The sequence below is a fragment of the Hemitrygon akajei genome, chromosome 5, assembly GCF_048418815.1.
Source record: "Hemitrygon akajei chromosome 5, sHemAka1.3, whole genome shotgun sequence".
Taxonomy (NCBI): domain Eukaryota; kingdom Metazoa; phylum Chordata; class Chondrichthyes; order Myliobatiformes; family Dasyatidae; genus Hemitrygon; species Hemitrygon akajei.
Genome location: NC_133128.1, coordinates 4,581,344 through 4,602,262, shown reverse-complemented (window position 1 = coordinate 4,602,262; position 20,919 = coordinate 4,581,344). Strand labels below are relative to the sequence as shown.

General features: G+C 48.7%; 1 protein-coding gene across 2 annotated transcripts in view; it reads left to right on the top strand.

The window, feature by feature from the left end:
- The window catches only part of trappc10 (trafficking protein particle complex subunit 10), a 153,215-nt gene that overhangs the window by 41,421 nt on the left and 90,875 nt on the right, over window positions 1–20,919 (top strand). For both annotated transcript variants that reach the window (XM_073044757.1, XM_073044756.1), the window contains exons 8-12: window positions 3,616–3,762; window positions 5,364–5,478; window positions 9,426–9,502; window positions 15,372–15,463; window positions 18,900–19,040. In XM_073044757.1, coding sequence (XP_072900858.1) covers window positions 3,616–3,762; window positions 5,364–5,478; window positions 9,426–9,502; window positions 15,372–15,463; window positions 18,900–19,040 — 572 coding nt within the window. The remainder of the gene's footprint in view (window positions 1–3,615; window positions 3,763–5,363; window positions 5,479–9,425; window positions 9,503–15,371; window positions 15,464–18,899; window positions 19,041–20,919) is intronic.

Genomic DNA, 20,919 nt, shown 5'->3' with positions numbered 1-20,919 from the left:
ACTACGTTTGGCATAAGCCAAACACAGCACATAATCAAAAACACACCATCCCTACTGTGGTGACAGAATACCTTTTGAAGATATTCTTGAGGCTGGGGAAGCTCGTGCCCATGATGGCTCATTGGCGACCTTAGTGACGGATGCTGCTGGACTGGTTGGGGCCAAAGGTACTGTTTCTGTGTAATGTGACTCTATTAGCAACACCGCACACACGTTACTCGTACTAGTCTCCAACCCCCACCATCACACCGTCTCACCACACCCTCTGGTCAATGGAGGTCATGCAAGGGGCTTCTGGCTTGCTTTTCTCGGGACAACAAATAGGAATAATGAGGTGGCATTCATGAGTTTATGGGCTGTTCAGAAATCTGATGGCAGAGGGGTAGAGGTTACATTCATCACGTTGGGGTCAGGAGGGGTCAAATGTCCTTCTCAGGAAATCTCCCTTTAGCGAGCATATCCATTTTCACTCCCTTACTTTCAGGAACAGTTTCTTCCCCTCCACCATCAGATTTCTGAATGGACATTGAACCCATGAACATTTCCTCACTTTTTATTTCCCTCTCTTTTTGCACTACTTATTGAATTTATTTTTACATGTACTTTTTATTGTAATTTAGAATTTCTGTTACTATGTATTGTAATGTTTGGGTGGGCAGGGGAAGATGCTACTTACCAAATGGGATGTAAGGCACTCCTTCTCTCCACTAGGCTGCGGGACACCCTCGGGCGAGGTGAGGCACCGGCTTAGCCCCAGATCAGGGTCAGGTGAAGCCATGTGAGCAGGTATTGAAAGGTTATATAAACCCTGGTTATGCAACCACAGACACTAGGCGACATCTCTGAAGAGTATTGACAATGGCTGGGGTCACCTGTCTTGTAAAGAAACTGCCCAGAAGGAGGCAATGGCAAACCACTCATGTCGAAACATTTCCAAGAGCAATCATGGAAAGAGCACAATTGCCCACACGATACAACACGACACATAATGATACCTCAAACCAGATTTCATATCATACGCTGGTGGTATTAAACCTGATTCTGATTTGGGTAACAGAGTCATTTTTGACCAGTGTCTGCCACCACCTCATGCTCTCAGCTGAGTCTGAGCTGTCCATGCCTCTTCTCCCCATGTCTTGTTTGTAGCCGGTAAACCTGAAGATAGCATCAGTCCAACATCTTCATTCTCTGCTATTTGCTGGTCAAAGTTCAAAGAATATGTATGTCACCAGAACTCTTGAGATTCATTTTCTTGCGGGCATGCTCAGTAAATCCGTAATATTTTCAGTATGACCGCACCAAAAGGGCGGACAAACACCAGTGTGCAAAAGACAATAAGCTGCAAATACAAAAAGAGAGAAAGAATAAACAGATAAGCAAGCAATAAATATCGAGAACAGGAGTGAGTCCATTGTCTGTTGGGAACAGTTGAGCATTGAGGAGAGTGAAACTACACTGGTTCGGGAGCCCACTGGTTGAGGGGCAATGCCTGTTCCTGAACCTGTTGGTTGGGCCTTGAGGCTCCCGTACCTCCTTCCTGATGGCAGCAACGAGAAGAGAGCAAGGCCTGGGTGGTGAGGGTTCCCGATGATGTCCATTGTTCAGCCTCAGCTAAACATCCCTTTTCATATTTACCTGGAAGTTCATAGTTTGTGCTATAGATGTTACAAAATTGCAAAATACTGAATAAATATAGCAGAATAGTTTCAGTTGTCAGTTGGTTTGAATAAAAGTGTCTAACTTGCTGCGATATTCACTGGGGGCAGGGACAGCGTAGCTCCCTCTACACTGTCCCATCACACACTCCCAGGGCAGGGACAGTCAGATACAGAGTGAAGCTCCCTCTACACTGTCCCATCACACACTCCCAGGGCAGGGACAGTTAGATACAGAGTGAAGCTCCCTCTACACTGTCCCATCACACACTCCCAGGGCAGGGACAGTCAGATACAGAGTGAAGCTCCCTCTACACTGTCCCATCACACACTCCCAGGGCAGAGACAGTTAGATACAGAGTGAAGCTCTCTCTACACTGTCCCATCACACACTCCCAGGGCAGGGACAGTCAGATAGATAGATAGATACTTTATTCATCCCCATGGGGAAATTCAACTTTTTTTCCAATGTCCCATACACTTGTTGTAGCAAAACTAATTACATACAATACTTAACTCAGTAAAAAAATATGATATACATCTAAATCACTATCTCAAAAAGCATTAATAAAAGCTTTTAAAAAAGTTCTTAAGTCCTGGCGGTAGAATTGCAAAGCCTAATGGCATTGGGGAGTATTGACCTCTTCATCCTGTCTGAGGAGCATTGCATCGATAGTAACCTGTCGCTGAAACTGCTTCTCTGTCTCTGGATGGTGCTATGTAGAGGATGTTCAGAGTTATCCATAATTGACCGTAGCCTACTCAGCGCCCTTCGCTCAGCTACCGATGTTAAACTCTCCAGTACTTTGCCCACGACAGAGCCCGCCTTCCTTACCAGCTTATTAAGACGTGAGGCGTCCCTCTTCTTAATGCTTCCTCCCCAACACGCCACCACAAAGAAGAGGGCGCTCTCCACAACTGACCTATAGAACATCTTCAGCATCTCACTACAGACATTGAATGACGCCAACCTTCTTAGGAAGTACAGTCGACTCTGTGCCTTCCTGCACAAGGCATCTGTGTTGGCAGTCCAGTCTAGCTTCTCGTCTAACTGTACTCCCAGATACTTGTAGGTCTTAACCTGCTCCACACATTCTCCATTAATGATCACATGAGGCCTAGATCTCCTAAAGTCCACCACCATCTCCTTGGTCTTGGTGATATTGAGACGCAGGTAGTTTGAGTTGCACCATATCACAAAGTCCTGTATCAGTTTCCTATACTCCTCCTCCTGTCCATTCCTGACACACCCCACTATGGCCGTGTCATCAGCGAACTTCTGCACATGGCAGGACTCCGAGTTATATTGGAAGTCTGATGTGTACAGGGTGAACAGGACCGGAGAGAGTACGGTTCCCTGCGGCGCCCCTGTGCTGCTGACCACCGTGTCAGACCTACAGTCTCCCAACCAGTTAGATACAGAGTGAAGCTCCCTGTACACTGTCCCATCACACACTCCCAGGGCAGGGACAGTTAGATACAGAGTGAAGCTCCCTCTACACTGTCCCATCACACACTCCCAGGGCAGAGACAGTTAGATACAGGGTGAAGCTCCCTCTACACTGTCCCATCACACACTCCCAAGGCAAGGACAGTTAGATACAGAGTGAAGCTCCCTCTACACTGTCCCATCACACACTCCCAGGACAGGGACAGTCAGATACAGAGTGAAGCTCCCTCTACACTGTCCCATCACACACTCCCAGGGCAGGGACAGTCAGATACAGAGTGAAGCTCCCTCTGCACTGTCCATCACACACTCCCGGGGCAGGGACAGTCAGATACAGAGTGAAGCTCCCTCTACACTGTCCCATCACACCCACCCAGGCAGGGACAGTCAGATACAGAGTGAAGCTCTCTACACTCTCCCAGGGGAGGGACCCCCTGCTCCACACTGTCCTGTGCAGTTATCTCCTGCATTCTGATGGACAACTTGCTACATGTTTTTTCCTCTCTGCAGGTTTCAGTCCCTGTTGGAGCACTGGATTGTTGGGTTTTTCTGAGCTGCCTGGAGGTCCTGCAGAGAATTGAAGGTTGTTGTGACCGGGCGCAGCTGGAGAACAACTGCAACCACACCGTTGGACTTTGGTCATATGCCACAGAAAAGGTACTCGAGCAACTCTGGAGCTGGTGTAGATTGAACATAGAACAGTACAGCACTTTGTAGGCCCTTTGGCCCACGGTATTGTGCCGACCTTATAACCTGCTCCAAGGTCAATCTAAATCTTTCCCTCTGTATTACCCTCAATTTTTCTTACATCTATGTATCTATGTAAGAGTATCTAATTGCCCCAAATGTACCCGCCTCTACCACCAACGCTGGCAGTATATTCCACAGATTCACGACTCTTCGCGTAAAGAACTGATGTCTGACATCTCCATCACTCCCTTACTTTCATCCAGTCACCTTACAACTATGCCCCTCATAGTAGGCTTTTATCTATTACAGCCACCAATCTCTATGTAAAGTGAAAAAGGCAGGCTGGAATTTGTGTCTATTATTGGGGGTAATTGATCCTGTTCACCCATTTCCCCCGGTCTAATCTAACCTCTCACCCCTAAATGAAGGTAGAAGTTATCAGTATTGGTAATGAAAGTATTGAGGAAAAAGTACAGGCAACCAAAGGCCAATCACTCCCTTGGTTTCACCTTCTCAGGTTGTGAGAACACACACACAAAATGCTGGAAAAACTCAGCAGGTCAGGCAACATCAATGGACTGGAATAGACAGGTGGTGATTTGCACTGAGACCCTTCATTGGGACTGGAAAGGAAGCCGGAACAAGAAGGTGGGAGGTGTGAAGGAGGACAGTGATGGTGAGACCAGGTGAGGGGAAGATGGATGAAGTGAGGTAATAGGTGGAAGAGTAAAGGGCAGAAAGAGGAGGAACCTTCATGGGTGAATAGCTGCTGTCTGTTGCTCTGAGTTTCCAGCATCTGCAGAGTCTCTTGTTCCTCAGGCTCAAGCAAGTGGCTGCAGAGACAGAGTGAATTGGAAATGGTGTTAGATTCTGAAGGTCTCAACAGATTAAAGGTAGCAAAGGTCCTAGAAAGGTGGGGCATGAACTTGGAGGAGGCACAGTACCGCAGTGATGAGTGTAACAGTATTCCAGTGCCAGCAACCTGGGTTCAGTTCCTGTCGCTGTCTGCACATTCTCCCCGTGCTCCAGTTTCCTCTTACCTTCCAAAGCCATACGAGTTAGTAGTTTATTATTCACATGGATGTGATTGTTGGGCCGCAAGGCTCTGTTACCATCCTGCATAGAGTCATACAGGCATAGAAAAGTACTGAACAAAAAAGGGTCTTTGGTTCATCAAGTCTGTGCCAAACCATTTAAACTGCCTTTTCCCTTCAACCTGCACCTGGACCATAATCCTCCCAGTCATGTACAGTATGTACCCAAACTTCTCTCAAGCTTCAAAATCAAGCCCACATCCCTCTCTCGAGCTGGCATCTCTTTTCACACTCTCACCACCCTCTGAGTGAAGGAGTTCCTCCTCATGCTCTGTTTAAACATTTCACTTTTCACCCTTAAACCATGACCTCTAGTTGTCGTCTGACCCAATATAGCCCTATAAAAAAATTAAAAACAAATGAAGAAACAACAGAGAAGTTTTCCTGATGTCTGTTGTTGGGTGCTGTAATCTGTTTTTGTGGAATGTGGATTTTACTGATACCCCCCTACGTTAATTCTCTCTCTCAATTCAGCTGAAGTCGCTCGGTTACCTGTGTGGACTCATCAGTGAGGAAGGACCGAACTCTGAAGACCTGAACAGAACGGTGGATGTGTTGGCAGGACTGGGAGCAGAGAGAGCTGAAACAGGTAACTGGGATCTTGATCTTCTCAGCACTGCTATCCCTGGACTCTCAATTCTCCCCTCCCTCGATCTATTTCCTTCTCTCTGCTCTCCCTCTGGTCTCACCCCTGTCTCCCCTGCTCCCACCCCAAATGTGTGCAGTCAATCAGCCTGTGGTGTCCAGGGGAAGCGGCCTGTGGTGTCCAGGGGAAACGGCCTGTGGTGTCCAGGGGAAACGGCCTGTGGTGTCCAGAGGAAAACAGTCAAACGGCCTGTGGTGTCCAGGGGAAGCGGCCTGTGGTGTCCAGGGGAAACGGCCTGTGGCGTCCAGGGGAAACGGCCTGTGGTGTCCAGGGGAAATGGCCTGTGGCGTCCAGGGGAAACGGCCTGTGGCGTCCAGGGGACACGGCCTGTGGTGTCCAGAGGAAAACAGTCAAACGGCCTGTGGTGTCCAGGGGAAACGGCCTGTGGCGTCCAGGGGACACGGCCTGTGGTGTCCAAGGGAAGCGGCCTGTGGTGTCCAGGGGAAGCGGCCTGTGGTGTCCAGGGGAAATGGCCTGTGGTGTCCAGGGGAAGCGGCCTGTGACGTCCAGAGGAAAACAGTCAAACGGCCTGTGGTGTCCAGGGGAAGCGGCCTGTGGTGTCCAGGGGAAGTGGCCTGTGATGTCCAGAGGAAAACAGTCAAACGGCCTGTGGTGTCCAGGGGAAACGGCCTGTGGCGTCCAGGGGACACGGCCTGTGGTGTCCAGGGGAAGCGGCCTGTGGTGTCCAGGGGAAACGGCCTGTGGTGTCCAGGGGAAAACAGTCAAACGGCCTGTGGCGTCCAGAGGAAAACAGTCAAACGGCCTGTGGTGTCCAGGGGAAACGGCCTGTGGTGTCCAGGGGTAACGGCCTGTGGTGTCCAGGGGAAGCGGCCTGTGACGTCCAGAGGAAAACAGTCAAACGGCCTGTGGTGTCCAGGGGAAACGGCCTGTGGTGTCCAGGGGAAAACAGTCAAACGGCCTGTGGCGTCCAGAGGAAAACAGTCAAACGGCCTGTGACGTCCAGGGGAAACGGCCTGTGGTGTCCAGGGGTAACGGCCTGTGGTGTCCAGGGGAAACGGCCTGTGGTGTCCAGGGGAAACGGCCTGTGGTGTCCAGGGGAAACGGCGTGTGGCGTCCAGGGGAAACGGCCTGTGGCGTCCAGGGGACACGGCCTGTGGTGTCCAGAGGAAAACAGTCAAACGGCCTGTGGTGTCCAGGGGAAATGGCCTGTGGCGTCCAGGGGACACGGCCTGTGGTGTCCAAGGGAAGCGGCCTGTGGTGTCCAGGGGAAGCGGCCTGTGGTGTCCAGGGGAAATGGCCTGTGGTGTCCAGGGGAAACGGCCTGTGACGTCCAGGGGAAACGGCCTGTGGTGTCCAGGGGAAACGGCCTGTGGTGTCCAGGGGAAACGGCCTGTGACGTCCAGGGGAAACGGCCTGTGACGTCCAGGGGAAAACAGTGCTCTGGTACCTGAGCAGCACAAAGAGGCAGAACTTGACTAAAAGTTCAACAACGTCCTGATACCATGACAAATCATAAACACGAGAGATTCTGCAGATACTGGAAATCCAAGCAACACAGAAAATGCTGGAGGAACTCAGCAGGTCAGGCAGCATCTGTGGAGGAGAATAAACAGTCAATGTTACAGACTGGAAAGAGAAAAGGGACAGAAGCTGGAAGCTGGAATACAAAGGTGGGGAAGGAGAACAAGCTGACAGGTGGTGGGTGAGACCAGGTGAGAGGGAAAGTGGGTGTGTGGGGCAGGGGGAGGAAGTAAGAATCTGGGGGGGGGGGGGGGTGATAGGGAAAGGTAGAGGGCTGAAGAAGGAAGAATCTGATAGGAGAGGGGAGTGGACCATGGGAGAAAGGGAAGGAGGTCAAAGTGAATTTATTGTCTTTGTTGAGAATGGCCACAAGAAAATGAATCTCAGGCTTGTGCACGTACCCACACCCAGCACTGAGATTCATTTTCTCGCGGCCATACTCAATAAATCCGTAATAGAATAATGACCATAATAGGCATTCAACCAGCATGCAAAAGACAAAAATCTTCAAGTACCAAAAAGAAAGAACTAATAATAGTAAATAAATATCAAGAACAGGAGATGGTGAGTCCATCGGTTGTGTGAACAGCTCAGTGATGGGGCAAGTGACGTTACCCCCTCTGGTTCAGAAGCTGCTGGTTGAGGGGTAATGACTGTTCGTCAACCTGCTGGTGAGAGTCCTGAGGCTCCTGTACCTCCTTCCTGATGCCGGGTGTAGGTGAGGAGAGGAAAAGAGAGAAGGGGGAGGGGGAGAAATTACCAGAAGTTGGAGAAATCGATGTTCATGCCGTTCAGTCGGAGTAAGAGGTTCTTGTTCTCCAGTCTGAATATGGCTTTATCATGGCAGCAGAGGAGGCCGTGAACCGACATGTCAGAATGGGAAGTGGAATTAAAATGGGTGGCCAGCATTTTGTGTGTGTTGCTCTAAGTTTCCAGCACCTCCAGAGTGTTACCTCTTCTCGCCTGCCATCACCAGCCCCCCCCCACCCCCCTGAGTTCCCCCCTCCTTTCCTTTTCTCTGCAGTCCATTCTTCTGTCTCCAGCCCTTTACCTTTCCCACCCACCTGGCTTCACCTATCACCTTCCAGCCATCCTCCTTCCCCTCTCCCCACCTTTATATTCTGGCATCTTCCCACTTCCATTCCAGCACCGGAGTAGTGTCTCAGCCCGAAACGTTGACTGTTTATTAACTTCTACAGATGCTGCCTGACCTGCTGAGTTCCTCCAACATTTTGTGTGTTGCTCGGAATTCCTGTGTCTGCAGAATTTCTCATGTTTATGATTTGTCATGGTATCAGAATGTTTTTGATCCTTTATTCAAGTTGTACCTCTGGGTATCCGGCTGAACGTAGCCAAGCTATATCCCGTACTGAAACACCTTCCCTCGGAGCCACAGGGTAGTGTAACCCCCTTCAACCTTGCCTGCTTTGTACATCCCACAATCAGACATAGTGTGTTTTCACACATCAGTCTCCTGCTGGACAAACTATTGTCTAGACCAAAGACCCAAAGAAATTTGAATTAGAGCCACCATCACAGCATCTGGGGTAAATGACCAAATCTGGGATATCAGTAATGCTGTCCTGGATATGAGGCATGTTGGACAGGCTTGGCTTCTACCTGCTGATGTTTAGCTCATGAGAAGCAAACACAAAATGCTGGAGGAACTAGTGGGTCAAGCAATATCTATGGAGGGAAATGAACAGTTCGCACTGAGTACTGATGAAGTCCTCTCCTGTCAAAATATGCAGATGGACGATATAAAAATGGAGGGCCATGTGAGAGGGAAGGGTTAGATTGATCTTAGAGTAGGTTCAAAGGTTGTTAATCCACAGTGGGCCAAAGTGCCTGTACTGTTCTGTGTCAGAATCAGGCACAAGAGACTGCAGATGCAGGACACAGCAGCATCTGTGGCAAGGTGGGGAAGGAATTGTCGATGGTTTGGGTCGAAACTTTGTGGCCAATGGTGGCGGAGTCTAGCACCAGAGGGTACAGCCTCGGAATAGAGAGATATCCCTTCAGAACAGAGATGAGGAAGAATCTCTTTAGCCAGGGGTTGGTGAATCTGTGGAATTCATTGCCACAGACACCGGTAGAGGACAGATCATTGGGTATGTTTAGAGTGGAGGTTGCTAGGTTTTTGACTAAATAGGGTGTCAAAGGTTACGAGGAGAAGGCAGGAGAATGGGATTGAGAGGGATAATCCATCAGCCATTCTGGAATGGCAGAGCAGACCCAATGGGCTGAATAGCCTAATTCTGGTCTAATGTCTCATGTTGGATTTTCACAATCACGTTAGCCGTGATTTTCAAGGCGAGCAGCATTGACGGGTGATTTCAGCATACAACTAGACAGCTGTCCTTCACCACTCTAACCAGCCCTAAACACAAATCTCTGTCCTCTTTCAGCCAACAGCCCCCAGAGTCCCTACAAGACCCTCAACGAGGCACTGTCATCTGTGGAGGCCTTTGAGAAACATTACTTGGTAAATCTGGACTTGCACTGGGTGTATTGGGCTGGTGGGGGAGGGTCTCTCAGACCCTGGGACACAGGGAGGGGGTCCACAGGTGACGGGGAGAGTGGACGTGTGTTTAGGGGAGATGATCCTGGACCACCAGATTGGGGAGGGAGTGGGCTTCTTTGGGTGGTGGGGTCGGAACTGGGTGGTGATTATCCTTGTGCCACCAGATTGGGGAGGGAGAGGATCTTTGAGTTGTGGTTCTTGCAGATGGAAGGGTGAGACTCCTGAGCCTTGAGTTGGGGGGAGGGCCTTCATGTTTGGGAGAGATGGGCTACCCCGATGGTGGGTGGGCTTCCTGGGCGGGTCAGTCCCTGCTTGTGATCTCAATGAGGTGCATGTTAGCAGCTTAGGCTCCCATTGAGTAAATACCGAAAATATCCTGCTGTTCCCAGTATATCACTGTTTTCAATGACAGACCAAAGATAAAAGAACAAACTGTCTGTAAGACATAGAAGCTGAACTAGGCCATTTGGCCCATCGAGTCTGTTCCCTTCATGGCTGTTATTATCTCTCCCAACCCCATTCTCTTGCCTTTTGAAGACGTCCTTTGAGCTCGAGCCCACGATGGGGCTGGCTGAGTTTATAACTGTCTGCAGCTTTTTCTGATCCTGTGCAGTGGCCCCTCCACACCAGATGCTGATGAATCAGATAGTAGAAATTTGTGTGTGTCTTTCATGACATACCAATTCTCATGAAATTCCTAATGAAATATAGTTGCTGTAATACCGTTTTTGTATTTGCATCAACATGTTGGGCCCAGAATAGATCCTCAGAGATGTTGACACCCAGGAACTTGAAATTTCTCTCCCTTTCCACCGCTGACTCTTTGATGAGGACTGGTGTGTGTTCCCTCGAATTTCCCTTTGTGAAGTCCACAATCAGTTCCTTGGTCTTACTGATGTTGAATGCAAGGTTGTTGCACTCCTGCTGGCTAAAGAAATTCCCCCTCATTTCTGTTCAAAGTGGCCGTACTTCTATTCTGAGGCTGTGCCCTCTGGTCCTAGACTCCCCCACTATTGGAAACATCCTCTCCACATCCACTCTATCTGTGCCCTCTGGTCCTAGACTCCCCACTATAGGAAACATCCTCTCCACATCCACTCTATCTGTGCCCTCTGGTCCTAGACTCCCCACTATAGGAAACATCCTCTCCACATCCACTCTATCTGTGCCCTCTGGTCCTAGACTCCCCACTATAGGAAACATCCTCTCCACATCCACTCTAGCTAGACCTTTTAATGTTTGGTAGGCTTCAAATGAGATCCCACCCCTTTACCCCAACTCAATCTTCTAAGCTCCAGCAAGTTCAGGAGATACAGGATATTCAAAGTCCAAAGTACATTTATTATCAAAGTATGTGTACATTATACAACCTTGAGATTTGTCTCCCTACAGGCAGCCACAAAACAAGAAACCCAAAAGAACCCATATGTAAAAAAGACCTACAAACCCCCAATGTGCAGAGAGAGAGGGAAAAAAACAAATTGTGTGTGCAATAAAAATAAGCAAATAGCATTTGGAAGGAAAGTGAGTCCTCGGACTCGGAGCCCAGAGCCGACCCACAGCGTCAGTGGAGTGAAGAGAGGAGTAATCGTCGGAGAAGTACATTTCCCCTTGCTAAGTCTTCCTTAGCAGTGAAGTAGGTGAACTGTAGTGGTTGTTGGAAGGAAGTGAGGGTCAGATCAATTTGTACACAGCAAAGTCAGCAATGAAGTAAGTGGATGGATAATCTGATTTAGTATTGTGGTTTGAGGCACCATGGTAGCGTAGTGATCAGTGCAACTCTACTACAGCTTGGGGCATTGGCATTCATTTCCAACGTCATCAGTAAGGAGTTTAGGCACCAGTTTCCTCCCACAGTCCAAAGACGCACTGGTTAGTAGGTTACGCACACAGAATGCTGGAGGAACTCACCAGTTTCCTCCCACAGTCCAAAGACGCACTGGTTAGTAGGTTACGCACACAGAATGCTGGAGGAACTCACCAGTTTCCTCCCACAGTCCAAAGACGCACTGGTTAGTAGGTTACGCACACAGAATGCTGGAGGAACTCACCAGTTTCCTCCCACAGTCCAAAGATGCACTGGTTAGTAGGTTACGCACACAGAATGCTGGAGGAACTCAGCAGTTTCCTCCCACAGTCCAAAGACGCACTGGTTAGTAGGTTACGCACACAGAATGCTGGAGGAACTCAGCAGTTTCCTCCCACAGTCCAAAGACACACTGGTTAGTAGGTTACGCACACAGAATGCTGGAGGAACTCACCAGTTTCCTCCCACAGTCCAAAGACGCACTGGTTAGTAGCTTACGCACACAGAATGCTGGAGGAACTCACAAGTAGTCTCTGGGCCTGATCTACAGTGGTGTTGGGCTGGTGGCCCAGTCAGCTGTGGGGCACGGTTCAGTTCCTGCCAGGACTTTTCCTCGCCCTGTCCCTGATGTTCTCAGCTGCTACTGGCCTTTGGAAGGTCATTCTGGTTGGCTGCCAGTTACCAGTGGTGTTCCACAGGGGTCTGTGTTGGGGCCACTTCTTTTAACATTGTATATCAACGATTTGGATTATGGAATTGATGGCTTTGTGGCTAAGTTTGCTGATGAATCAAAGATAGGTGGAGGGGCCGGTAGTGCTGAGGAAACAGAGAGTCTGCAGAGAGACTTGCATAGATTGGGGGAATGGGCAAAGAAGTGGCAAATGAATTACAATGTCAGAAAGTGTACGGTCATGCACTTTGGTAGAAGAAATAAACGGGCAGACTATTATTTAAATGGGGAGAGAATTCGAAGTTCTGAGATGCAATGGGACGTGGGAGTCCTCGTGCAGGATACCCTTATGTTTAACCTCCAGATTGAGTCAGTGGTGAAGAAGGCGAATACAATGTTGACATTCATTTTTAAAGGAATAGAGTATAGGAGCAGGGATGTGATGTTGAGGCTCTATAAGGCACTGGTAACACCTCACTTGGGAATACTGTGTGCAGTTTTGGGCTCCTTATTTAAGAAAGAATGTGCTGACATTGGAGAGGGTTCAGAGAAGATTCACTAGAATGATTCTGGGAATGAGAGGGTTAACATATGAGGAACGTTTGACCGCTCTTGGACTGTACTCCTTGGAATTTAGAAGAATGAGGGGGGACCTCATAGAAACATTTCGAATGTTGAAAGGCATGGACAGAGTGGATGTGGCAAAGTTGTTTCCCATGGTGGGGGAGTCTAGTACGAGAGGACATGACTTGAGGATTGCAGGGCGCCCATTCAGAACAGAGATGCAAAAAAAAAATTTTTAGCCAGAGGGTGGTAAATCTATGAAATTTGTTGCCACGAGCGGCAGTGGAGGCCAAGTCATTGGGTGTATTTAAGGCATGGATTGATAGGTATCTGAGTAATCAGAGCACCAAAGGTTATGGTGAGAAGGTGGGGGAATGGGACTAAATCAGAGAATGAATCAGCTCATGATGAAATGGTGGAGCAGACTTGATGGGCCAAATGGCCGACTTCTGCTCCTTTGTCTTATGGTCTTTATGTGGCCTGTGGGGCACGGTTCAGTTCCTGCCAAGTTTTTTCCTCCCCGTCTCTGTTCTCAGTTGCTACTGGCCTTTACGTGGCCTGTGCATATAGAACCTCCTCTGAGGGAGGTGAATCTGTGGAATTCTCAGCCCCCAAAGGTGTTGGAGGCTAGATCATTTAATATTAATGAAGGATCCCACCCACCCTGCTCATGGACTGTTTGTCCCACTCTCATCTGGGAGGAGGCTACGTAGCATCCATGTCAGGCTGCAGGGGAAGTGCCGGAGGACTGGAGAATGGCAAATGTAGTTCCCTTGTTTAAAAAAAGGTGATAGGGAGACACCTGGGAACTATAGACCGGTGAGTCTTACGTCAGTGGTCTGAAAACTACTGGAAAGAATTCTTAAGGATGGGATCTACAAGCATTTGGAGAAGTACAGTCTACTCATGGATAGCCAACATGGCTTTGTGAAGGGACGATCGTGCCTCACGAGCCTGATTGAGTTTTTTGAAGAGGTAACAAAAGAAATTGATGAGGGTAGGGCAGTGGATGTGGTCTACATGGACTTTAGCAAAGCATTTGACAAGGTCCCTCATGAGAGACTCATCCAGAAAGTCATGAGGCATGGGATAAGTGGAACCTTGGCTGTTGGGATAAAAAATTGGCTTAAAGGAAGAATGCAGAGGGTAGTTGTGGAAGGAAAGTATTCTGCCTGGAGGTCGGTGACTAGTGGAGTGCTGCAAGGATCTGTCCTGGGACCCCTCCTATTTGTGATTTTTATAAATGACCTGGATGTAGAGGCGGAAGGATGGGTGAGTAAGTTTGTGGATGACACGAAGATTGGAGGAGTTGTGGATGGAGCTGTAGATGCTTGAAGGTTACAAGAGGATATAGACAGGCTGCAGAGTTGGGCAGAAAAATGGCAGATGGAATTCAATCCAGACAAGTGTGAGGTGATGCATTTTGGAAGGACAAACCAGAAGATTGAGTACAGGATTAATGGTCAGTTACTTAAGAGTGTGGATGAACAAAGGGACCTTGGGGTTCAAATCCATACATCCCTCAAGGTCACTGCACAGGTTGATAGGGTAGTTAAGAAGGCCTATGGGTTGCTAGGGTTCATTAACAGGGGGATTGAGTTCAAGAGTAGAGAGGTCATGTTGCAACTCTACAAATCTCAGGTGAGACCGCACTTAGAGTATTGTGTTCAATTCTGGTCACCTCATTATAGGAAGGATGTGGAAGCTATGGAGAGAATGCAGAGGAGATTTACCAGGATGTTGCCTGGTCTGGAGAACAAGTCATATGAAGCAAGGTTAGCAGAGCTGGGACTTTTCTCTTTGGAGTGCAGAAGGATGAGAGGGGACTTGATAGAGGTCTACAAGATTATGAGAGGCATTGATAGGGTGGATAGTCAGTACCTGTTTCCCAGGGCACCAATAGCAAACATCAGAGGGCATATGAACAAAATTAAGGGAGGGAAGTTTAGGGGAGACATCAGGGGTAAGTTTTTTACACAGAGGGTTGTGAGTGCCTGGAATGACTTGCCAGGGATGGTGGTGAAGGGTAAAACATTAGGGGTATTTAAGAGCCTCTTGGACAGGCACATGGTTGGAAGAAAAATGGAGGGTTATGGGGTAGTGTGGGTTTAGTACTTTTTTTTAAGGATTATATGGGTCGGCACAACATGGAGGGCTGAAGGGCCTGTAGTGTGCTGTAGTGTTCTATGGTTCTATGACCACCAGACTCAAAAACAATTATTTCCTTGAGCAGTAAGGCTGATCAACACCTCCACCTACTAACCCACTCCTCCACACCCCAACCATCACGACATCCTGCCAGTCCCCTTACGTACAGACACTCCTGTGTCCTGTGTCACTTTATAGATAGACCGTCAATCTAAGCTATCTTGTGCACTTATATTTATTGTGTTTTTTTGCTATTATTGCTGTCTTTATCTTAACATGTTTGTTGTGCCTCATTGGATCCATTCTGTTCTCCTTTACACCTGTGTACTGGAAATAACATTAAACAAACTTGAATCTTGAATAAACATTTACAACTCATTGAGTTCACGGGGAACTGGCACAGGATCCTATTGAATGGCAGGGCAGGGCAGGGCACTTGAGAGGCTGACTGGCCGACTCCTGTTCCTATATCTTTATGTCAGCCATTTGCAAGCCGGTGTCACAGATAACTTTCTCCTATTTCGTTGTGTTTGCATGACCCTAATCATCGGTACTGTGGGTGCAGAGGTTGCATTCGGTGTGGGCAGAGTTCAAGGCTTCTCATGGTCCTCATTCCACCTTCCTCTCTATTGTGCTTCCAGGACCTTTCGTACGCTGCCATGGAGATGTATAAAACCATTGGACGTGTCCGCTCCGCTCAGCTGCTGGGGAAGGATTTGGCAGATTTTTACATGTATGTATGTGATGCATAATGGAACAATCGACACGTGTGATCAGGCTTCTGGGGAACCAGATGATGGAGCAGAATTAGGCCATTTGCCCCATTGAGTCTGCTCCGCCATTTCGTCAGGGCTGATCCATTTTTCCTCTCAGCCCCGGTCTCCTGCTTTCATGCCCTGAACAATCAGGAATCCATCAACCTCTGCCTTAATAAGAACCACCATGCCCCTTGTGCATGGATGGCAACGTAGCTTCAATTGGAGTTCAACAGCAAGCGCAGGAGAGGGTTGAAAGGAAAGTGTGTGAGAAAAGACAGGCAGCCAGCAACGCACAGAATCCACAAGTACTTTGTTCAAAACCTTCCTGTTAACATGAGTAGAGCACAGGCCCTTCAGCCCATGATGTTGTGCCAACCTTTTAATCTACTCTCACCCTTCTCTCTTACACACCCCTCCATTATTTTATCATCCGTGTGCCTATCTTATATGTTGCTAATGTATCTGCCTCTCCCACCACCACAGTAGGGCATTCCACACACCCACCACTCCCCGTCTAAAGAGCGGCCTCTGGCGTCTCTCAAATACTTTAGACATGCCCCCTCGTTATAACTATTTACCCATAGGGAGAGACAGAGAGCCTACTAACCTGGTGAGCAATGCTGATGTGAGGCTATTGAATGGATCCCTAGTACAATAAACTGGACTCGGGACTTCCCTATCTACCTCATTATGCCCTTCCACATTACTGTCCACCTGCTCTGAACGTTCTCTGTAACTGTTGCATTTTATTCCGCATGGGTTGCATGGTAGCAGTTATCACGTTGCTTTACAGTGCCGGCTGTAAGACCTAGATTCAAAGCGATGGCAGATGGAACTTAATTGTGATACTTCTGAGCTGACCATTTTGGGAGGTCTGGTAAGGATAGGACATACATTGTGAATAGTAGGGCCCCAGGGAGGTGTTGAAGGACAGATCCAACAAGCCCAAAAGATGGCAGCACAGATCAAGTTCAAGTTTATTGTAATCCGACTGTACATGTATACAATGAACAAAACAATGTTCCTCTAGACCACGGTACACCCACAAAATGTATTTCACACACGGCACAAAAAACAAAATATTGCCATGAATAAATTAATAAAATGCAATTCAAAATGTATGTAGTAAGGTGCAGCACAATTAAACAATTATACAGCTCGCTGTCCCAGTGACGAGACCTCAGTGGTGGCAGAGTATTCATCAGTCTCACAGCCTGAGGGAAGAAGCTGTTACCCAGTCTGACAGTCCTCTTCCCGATGCTCCTCCACCTCCTTCCTGACAGTAGAGGGTCAGAGAGAGTGTGGGATGGGTGGTAGGGATCCTCAACAGTGCCTCAGGCCCTTCTCCTGCAGTGTTTCTGGTAAATGTCATGAATGGTGAAGGGGAAGGGCGACCCTGGTGATCCTCTTGGAGGGCTGAAAGGGCCTATTCCGAGCTCTGTCTCAATATACAAATGAATAGTTGTCACTTTAGGGCAGGGAGTTCTAATATAACTTTATTAAACATTGGTTAGACGAGGCTGGAGCACTGTGTGCTGTTCTGTTTGCCACACTGTAGGAAGGATGTGATATATCCTTCTGAAGAAAAGTAAAGTTGTTCACAATTCTGTAGGGGTGGTGACAACATCTGTTTCCTCTTGTACGTGAACATTTTCCCCAGAGCATAGGAGAATGAGGGGAGGTTTGACGGAGGGGCACAGACAGGGTAAATGTAAGCAGTCTTTTCCCGCTGAGTTTGAGTGAAACTACAGTTAGAGGTCATGGGTTAAGGGTAAAAGGTGAAATGTTTAAGGGAACATGACGGGGAGTTTCTTCACCCAGAGGATGGCAAGTGGTGGATATGGTTTGATTTTGACGTTTAAGAGAAATTTGGATGAGTACATGGTTGGGAGGGGTATGGATGGTTATGGTCCAGGAACAGGTCGATGGGACTAGGCAGAATAACAGTTCAGCATGGACAGATGGGTTGAAGGGGCTAGGGGCTCTTCCTTTGCTGTAGTGTTGGACGACAGTAAACGACGGCTTGCGGGGGATGCTTTTATCATTCAAAGTGCCTTTATCATTCAGGGTAGGTTCACCAGGATGTCTTATGCATTGCAGTATTAAAGTTTTAAGGAGAAACTGGGAATGCCACCTGACCTGCTGAATTCCTCCAGTATTTTGTGTGTGTTGCCCAGCATAGCTGGGTTTGTGAAGGAGGCTGAGTGGGGTTCTAACAGAAGCACACAAAATTGTGAGGAGCAGAAATGAGGTAAATGGTGGGAAATCTTTCCCCATGGTAGAGGTACCTAATGATAGAAGGCATAGGTTTAGAGGGGATCTGAGGAAGTACATTTTCACATTGAAGGTGGTTGGAATCTGGGAGTTGACAAGGGGTACCCCATTTCCTCTCTCTCCACTACATCCACCTCCACTTCTTGCCCCCAAGCCACAACAATTGGGGAACCATGTCAAGCAGAGCATATGTGGGAGCACAAGGCTCCTGGGGACAACTAGTGGTCGCTCTTGCCGCGCCTGCTCACTCTTCCCCCCCCACTTCCCCCCCTCCTTCCTCCCCCCTCTCTCCCCTCCCCCCTCTCTCCCCTCCCCCCTCTCCCCTCCCCCCCTCCCCTCCCCCCTCTCTCCCCTCCCCCCTCTCTCCCCTCCCCCCTCTCTCCCCTCCCCCCTCTCCCCTCCCCCCCTCTCCCTCCCCCCTCTCCCCTCCCCCCCCTCTCCTCCCCACCCCTTCTCTCCCCTCTCCTCTTTCTCTCCTGATGTTTGGACAACAGTTTAAGTGCTGGACCAAATCAGAAAGTTTGGGTACAGGCTGAATCGAGGTGGTGGGGTTCAGGCCCCAGAGCGTATCAAAGCGACTAAATCCAATGTTAGGACAATGATTTAGGCGCTGGGCCAGATTGCAAAGGTCAGGATGTCGGGGTCGAAGGCGAGGGGTGGGCCAGTTCAGCTCGCTGCTCAGCTCTGCACTGAACTAAGGATCTGGTGACCAACTCTCTGTGGATGTCACTTCAGAATGATATTTGCTTACATTGATGTATTGCGTGATTTGGTTTTTTTCTGCACATGATGTGTTTGATGTGTTTTTATGGGTTCTTTTCGGTTTCTTTGTTTCATGGCTGCCTGTTCGACGAATCTCAAGGTTGTATAACGTATGCATACTTCGATAATAAATGTCCCTTGAAGTTTGAACTTTAATTACTAAAATAATATAATGATCTTGAGAATCTGCTGTGTAGCATCTCCTTCTCTGTGTTTTTTTTCTCCCATTATTATTCTGTTCTTTATCTTACTGTGTATTTTTGTGCTGTATCAGATTCAGAGTAACAATTATTTTGTTCCCTTTTACACTTGTGAATTGGAAATGACATTTGTTCCTGTGGGGCCAAGCTGTCATTTGGTGTTTTGTTGTTTCAGGCGGAAGGGGGAGCCAGAGAAGGCGGAAAGCTACCTGCAGGAGGCGCTGAAGACGTACCTGTCAGAAGGCTGGTCTTTACTCATTGCCCACACCAGGAAACAACTGGCTGATTGTCAGAAGCGCCTTCAGCAGACGGAGAAGTATCCTTCACCACCGTCGCTGGGGAGACCATGCCTGGAGTATTGTGCTCTGTTCTGGTCGCCCAGTTGTCACTAAGCTGGAGAAAGGGTGTAGAGAGGATTCACAAGGATGTTACCGAGACTGGAAGGCTTGAGGGATGTGGTTCATCCTTATGTGCCATGTGTATGGTGTGGGCGATTGTGGGTCATGATTTATCACCACCTTGTTCTTGGCAAATATCTCTGCAGAAGTGGTTTGCCATTGCCTCCTTCTGGGCAGTGTCTTTCCAAGCTGATCAACCACAGCCATTACCAATACTCCTCAGAGATTGTCCGCCTGGTGTGTGTGGTCACGTAACCAGGATTTGAGATATGCATCATCTGCTCACGCAACCAGCCACCACCTGCCCCGTGGCTTCATGTGGGAGATAAGCAGGTGCTACACCTTGTGCAAGGGTGACCTGCAGGCTAGCGGAGGGAGGGAGCGCCTTACACCATCTTAAGTAGAGACGTATACCCACCCCACCACCTGCAGAGACCTGATCAAGTTTTATAAAGTCATGGTGTGCATAGATAGGTTAGATGGTCTTATTTTTCCCCAGGGTCGGAGTATTTAGCACAAGGGGGCAGAGCTTGAAGATGAGAAGGGAAAAATTTAAAAGAAACCTGGGTATGTGGGACGATCTGCCAGTGGAAGTGGGAGAGGGTGGATACAGTTACAATGTGTAAACCTCAACCATCAGGCTCCTGAACCAGTGTGGATAACTTCACTCACCTAGTCCGTGAACCATCAGGCTCCTGAACCAGTGTGGGTAACTTCACTCAGCCAGTCTCTGAACCATCAGGTTCCTGAACCAGTGTGGATAACTTCACTCACCCAGTCTCTGAACCATCAGGCTCCTGAACCAGTGTGGATAACTTCACTCACCCAGTCCCTGAACCATCAGGCTCCTGAACCAGTGTGGATAACTTCACTCACCCAGTCTCTGAACCATCAGGCTCCTGAACCAGTGTGGATAACTTCACTCAGCCAGTCTCTGAACCATCAGGCCCCTGAACCAGTGTGGATAACTTCACTCAGCCAGTCTCTGAACCATCAGGCTCCTGAACCAGTGTGGATAACTTCACTCACCCAGTCTCTGAACCATCAGGCCCCTGAACCAGTGTGGATAACTTCACTCACCCAGTCTCTGAACCATCAGGCTCCTGAACCAGTGTGGATAACTTCACTCACCCAGTCTCTGAACCATCAGACTCCTGTACCAGTGTGGATAACTTCACTCACCCAGTCTCTGAACCAGTGTGGATAACTTCACTCACCCAACTCTGAACCATCAGGCTCCTGAACCAGTGTGGATAACGTCACTCACCCAGTCTCTGAACCATCAGGCTCCTGAACCAGTGTGGATAACTTCACTCACCCAGTCTCTGAACCATCAGGCTCCTGAACCAGTGTGGATAACTTCACTCACCCAGTCTCTGAACCATCAGGCTCCTGAACCAGTGTGGATAACTTCACTCAGCCAGTCTCTGAACCATCAGGCTCCTGAACCAGTGTGGGTAACTTCACTCACCCAGTCTCTGAACCAGTGTGGATAACTTCACTCACCCAGTCTCTGAACCATCAGGCTCCTGAACCAGTGTGGATAACTTCACTCACCCAGTCTCTGAACCATCAGGCTCCTGAACCAGTGTGGATAACTTCACTCAGCCAGTCTCTGAACCATCAGGCTCCTGAACCAGTGTGGATAACTTCACTCACCCAGTCTCTGAACCATCAGGCTCCTGAACCAGTGTGGATAACTTCACTCAGCCAGTCTCTGAACCATCAGGCTCCTGAACCAGTGTGGGTAACTTCACTCACCCAGTCTCTGAACCAGTGTGGATAACTTCACTCAGC